At 45.6% G+C, this 5,729-nt stretch overlaps 1 protein-coding gene across 1 annotated transcript; it reads right to left on the reverse strand.

Annotated features, from left to right (window-relative positions):
• Window positions 1-2,207: 2,207 nt before the first annotated feature.
• On the reverse strand, window positions 2,208-4,679 carry LACBIDRAFT_322397 (uncharacterized protein; the record flags this gene model as incomplete). Its single annotated transcript, XM_001875914.1, has 13 exons — window positions 2,208-2,257; window positions 2,359-2,425; window positions 2,566-2,577; window positions 2,625-2,838; window positions 2,885-2,960; window positions 3,015-3,149; window positions 3,187-3,420; window positions 3,488-3,550; window positions 3,629-3,782; window positions 3,936-4,068; window positions 4,135-4,460; window positions 4,522-4,564; window positions 4,642-4,679. 13 exons carry the CDS (start codon window positions 4,677-4,679, stop codon window positions 2,208-2,210), a joined length of 1,545 nt encoding a protein of 514 aa, XP_001875949.1.
• Between the last annotated feature and the right edge of the window lie 1,050 nt (window positions 4,680-5,729).

Genomic DNA, 5,729 nt, shown 5'->3' on the forward strand with positions numbered 1-5,729 from the left:
GTCACTTACAACATGACCTAACTTAAGGACACCTCCAAGGATGAATCAGCCCATCATTCTATAGCCCTCAAAGAGCTGATATCAAAGTTTGGGACAGGCCAGTAGCTATCAATGTGACAGCAGACAGAGCAGTAACTATCAATGTGAAAGCAGAGAATAGCCTGTCCTGATGTGAAAGCCAACTTGGCCATGATGTCAAAAAGTGGTGATTGGCAATAGCAATATGTAAAGTCATGGTATTCCTTTAGCCATATCTCCACATGAACTTATAATAATTATATTTTGAGATAGGACAGTAGGTGCCATTATGAAGGCATAGGATAGCCTTTCCTAATGTGAAGACAACTTGTGCATGATGTCAAAAACTAATGCAGCAGCATTAGTAATATGTAAGTAAGATCATGTCAACCCTTCAACCTCACCCCCATAATCTGGACAGAGCCAAGAACACCATAAACTACATGTCAACTACAAACTTTTGTAGTCCCAAAAAGCGGACACTACAAAGTTTTCTAATGAAAAAGCGCACACTACAAACTTTTGTAGTCTCAAAAAGCGGACACTACTAACTTGGTAGTCTAAGTACAAGTTTTTGACTTTTGTGGTCTTTTGTAGTCTATCAGTAAACCTTGTAGTCTAAGTCCGACTTTTGTAGTCTTTTGTAGTTTATCAGTATACTTTGTAGTCTATCAGTAAACTGTGTAGTCTATGTCCGACTTTTGTGGTCTTTTGTAGTCTATCAGTAAAATTTGTAGTCTAAGTCTGACTTTTGTAGTCTTTTGTGTATCAGTAAACATTGTAGTCTATGTCTGACTTTTGTAGTTATTTGTAGTGTACTTTGTAGTCTATATCCAACTTTTGTAGTGTATCAGTAAACTTTGTAGTCTAAGTCTGACTTTTGTAGTCTATCAGTAAACCTTGTAGTCTAAGTCTGGCTATTAGTAAACTTTGTAGTCTATGTCTGACTTTTTGGTAGTTATGGTAGTCTATATCTGACTATTATAGTCTATCAGTGTCAATTTCTTTTCTAGGGCATGCATCTTCCTTTTTTGGTCATTTTTCCCACGATACAATAATTGTAGCCCTTTTTTTTTAGCTTTCCAAATATACTGAAATCATGTTGTTTGGTTTGGTTTTCATGGAGAAAAATGCAACAAAAAAAAACACAAAAAAGAAGCAACACTTTTGAAAATCTTTTACCTCATATCTTCACAATGGGAGCACTTCAGAACATAATTCAAACAGATTCGGGAAGCTATAGTGTAGGGCTACAACTTTCATTTTTGACCATTTTTGGTAATTGGTCATGTGACCAACATCCCAACATCCCATTATATGGACCCTGATAGGTAAAAACATTCTCCTCTTGGTTTTCTTCACTTTTGGTCAAACCAGGTGATGTTTCCTCTTTGGGATGGACCCTGAAATAGACCCTGAAGGCAGTGCCTGACATTCTGAGGGGGCAATGATAAATGCAGTAGGGTAGGTATGAAATAGCCCAGGCAGGGATATGAGATTGCAAAGGCAAGGATATGAAATTGCCCAGGCAGGGATATGAAATTATGCAGGAAGGGATATGAAATTGCCTAAGGCAAGAAATGAAATGAATATGAAGTAGCCCAGGCAGGGATATGAGATTGCTCAGGCAAGGATATGAAATTGCCCAGGCAGGGATATGAGACTGCCCAGGCAAGGATATGAAATTGCCCAGGCAGGGATATGAGACTGCCCAGGCAGGGATATGAAATTGTCCAGGCAGGGATATGAAATGAATATGAAGTAGCCCAGGCAAGGATATGAAAAGGCAATGAAATAAGGCTGGGTAGGCAATGAAATTAAAAGTCAGGCAAGAATGAAATAGCAATGAAACAATGCTGGGTAGACAATGAAATGGAAGGCCAGGCAGTAATGAAATTGCAATGAAGTAGTATTGAAATATGTCTCAGGACAGTTATGAAATAGTCATGAGAAGCACTGGTAAAGAAATGAAATACATTTCATAAGTTTTGCCTACTCTTCTCATTTCATAAATTCATTAGGCAGTGTGGATGTCGGTGTGCAGGCACTTGCCTGTATTTTATCATAAAAGTGGTAGCTACCACTCCCCTGCCAACACTCTCTTGTCCACCTCATCCATCAAATCCAGGAGTTTGGGGCTCCTGGTGGGCTATGTTCATCAATCACTGAGTCCCGCCACATTACCGCTGTCAAATGGCCTTGGCATTGTTCAAATCGCTACAAAGCTTTGGGGCAGATGCTGCTTACCAATCAGCGGCTGGACAAGCTCCTTCGAGCATGCGCGGATTTTGTTGAGCGTCGGATGCTTCCCCCTTCCCATTTGCCACCTCCAAAACCTACCATACCCCTCGGCGACAATGACGAGGACACTGGCATCATTGAGGAGTATGTGACTGGGAATGTTGCACTGGCAAGAACCCGAAGTAAGTTTTCTTTCAATCTCTACTACTTTGCTGTCACTAATCCATACTTTCTAGTACAAGCTTATCCACGCTGCCTTGCTGAGTTGGCCAACCACATCAGCTGCCCTCCACTCATTGAACTTACCCGATGTTTCCTCTATGACCAACTCCACACAGACGACGGCACCTCATCAGCCGACATACCCATTCAGCAATGCCCATATCCAACAAGCAAGGTGTCTGTCTTTCACTCCGCCGTCGCCACCTTCTATGCACCAAGCGATGAGTCAGGCATTCGGGGCATGCGAACTGAGCATGGACGGTCCACTCCATCTTGGCGAAAGCACAGGCCACGACACGATTGCGCGTTAGTAGTTGAGGACCAAGACAAGCCGGGCATGAGGGGGATGAGTGTGGTCTGGGTAAAACTTCTCTTTTCATTTGAGTATGATGGGAAGACATACCCATGTGCGCTCGTCGATTGGTTCAAACATGTGGGCGCGGCACCCAATTCGGAAACAGGGATGTGGAAGGTTCGACCTGAGACATACCTAGTGATTGTCACGGGTAACCCCCGGGTCTTTCTAGCCTTACCCGTACCCTTACCCACAGAAACCCGTACCCGCAGCTGCGGGTATGGGTTTTGGAGGGTATGGGTTGAGGGTTTGGCGGGTTTGGCGGGTTTGGAGGGTCTGGCGGGTTTGGCAGGACAGGTATATTTTACAAGTACTATATATTAGGTACATGTAAGTATGCAGGCCCGCACAGCTACAATGGTCATCATCACGTCTCGAGTGAACCACCATCAACAAGCGCTCCCTCTCCAAATCCCTCGAATAACCCTTATCCCACTGTAATGATAATGGTCGGTGTCGTCGTTCCACGGCGTCCTTGTCCCATCGTTGTACTGTGTCCTCGTCGTCGCATCTTCGCCGAGTTGTTTGTGACTCTTCATCGGGTCGTAGTTGTCCCGTGTCCTCATCGTCGTCGTCCCACGTCGCTGTTCCGCCGTCATCCTGTGTCTCAGCGAAGTGAGTGGGGACGAACGTGGGAGGGGGGGTACTCACCATATCCTCGTAGTGTTGTCGTCCCGTGTCCTTGTACTGTGTGCTCCTCATCGCGACGTTGTCCTCCCACGTTGTCGTTCCGTCATTGTCCTGTGTCTCAGTGAGGTAGGTTCGGATGAACGTGGGATGGGGGATACTCACTGTGCAGTCCTAGAGTAAACAACGACGAACGTTGTTCGTCGTTTGGTTGCCACGACGTGGCACATTGTCGTTGCCTCTCGGCATGTGCCCTGGTCTGCTCGTTGTCGTGTGCACCGTTTGTGTTGTCACTCCACGTTGTTGTGCCGTTTTGTTGCTGTCGGGTCGTAGACGTCGTGATGTGTCGTCGTTGTCAAATCATTGTCGTGCCGTATCGTCGTCTGGTCTTCCTGTGTCTTCTTCATTGTGTTGTCGTTGTCCTGTGTCTCAGCAAGGTGAGTTGGAGAAGTGTGGGATGGGGGTTACTTACCACGTGGTAAGGGGAGTTGACGGACAGGCGTTGGGTGCAAAACGGGGGGCCAGCCTTGCCCTGTGATAGGGTGTGGCGAACGGCGGCTTTGGCTTCTGCAAGGGATGCGGCAGTAGGCGGGATACATGCCTGCCTTTTGTGCTCATCCCGAGCAGTTGCCAGACATGGAGTAGTTAGTAATTAGAAAATAAGAGCGTACCACTCTGTTTTCATGCCATGCCATCTTGTAGCCGTGCTGTTAATGTGCCGCTTCATTGTCGTCACCTCGCATCGATCTGGTGGGTGCTTGTCGGCTGGTGACGTGGCATTGTAGTGTTGGTCTTGTGGTAATGGGCCGTGCCAGGGTGGTTGGCGAGGGTAGTTGTTGTCACTGGCAAGGGTGGTCGTCATTGGTGAAAGTGGTGGTGGGTGGGCATCGTGGTGGTTCCGTGTTGTGGGCTGCTGTTGATGCGCGTCAACGTTTGTCGGCAAACGCCGACGTCTGATTTGGGTGCGGGTATAACTACGGGTACCCGCCAACCCGCGCTGAGGGTACGGGTACAGCGAGGGTCAGATAAATCCAACCCGTACCCGTACCCTCACATACCCTTACCCGCAACCCGTACGGGTCACGAAACCCGTGACAATCACTAGACATACCGGAATGGTCAACATATTGTTTCCATTCTCCACCTTGACACTTTCCTTCATAGTGCAAACCTCTTACCTGTTTTTGGGCAGGATGTTCTTCCGTTTGACTTCCATTTTTCTTATTCACTTGATGCGTTTGAATCATACTTTGTCAATAAGTATGCTGATCACCATGCTCATGAAATTTGCTTTTAACATGTAGTACCACATTGTAATAAAACTTGTTTAGCTTGCAGTAGTTACCTTGAATTGAGGTCTTGGCTGAATTGGGGTTTTTTGGAAAATTTTGGTCTGGGTTGGGATTGAACTTGGAATGCTTGGCCGATTTTTCTGTGTTTCGCAAGCAGCTCAAATGCGCCAACTGTCACAAGCACCACCAAACAATGTGCTATCTTGCTGATGTATAGTAGATTGTAAATGAGCCTTAGATTATAAGAAACAATGGAAATTTGACTGACCTAGTGTACTTGCCCCCCCAAACAGAAAATGCAACATATCTCTGGAACGCAGACACGCAAACCTCTCATCTCTTTGGGACCTTCAAACGACACTAGAATACGTTGTAAACGAGCCCTCAATGATAAAAAAAGGTAAAGAATTGACCGAGATAGAGCTTAACCCCCCCAAAACCAGAAAATATGGAATATCTTGAGAGCGTGGACACGGAAACCTCTCGTCTTTTCGGGACCTTCAAACAACACTATAGTAGATTGTAAACGAGCCTTAGATCATAAGAAACGATGGAAATTTGACCGACCTAGTGTACTTGCCCCCCCAAACAGAAAATGCAACATATCTCCGGAACGCAGACATGCGAACCTCTCGTCTTTTTGGGACCTTCAAACGACACTAGAATACGTTGTAAACGAGCCTTTAACGAAGGAGAATGATGGAGAACTCATGAAGATAGAGTACACCCTCCTGCTGAAACTTAGCATGACAGATCTCTCAAAAATATGATGGCAGATGCCTCTTGTCTCTTCAGGCCCTAAAATTGACAGCAAATAGCTGGTAATCAACACTGATTTGGTGGAAAATGGTACAGAACTCACCGAGATACAATATAGCATCATGGTGTCTATCCAGCACCCATTACATGTTTCTTAGGGCTATTAGTGGGCTATTCACGTGCCCATTCTTAAGTTATACTATGCTGAACTCATT

This window comes from Laccaria bicolor, genomic scaffold (assembly GCF_000143565.1).
Source record: "Laccaria bicolor S238N-H82 LACBIscaffold_3 genomic scaffold, whole genome shotgun sequence".
NCBI lineage: Eukaryota > Fungi > Basidiomycota > Agaricomycetes > Agaricales > Hydnangiaceae > Laccaria > Laccaria bicolor.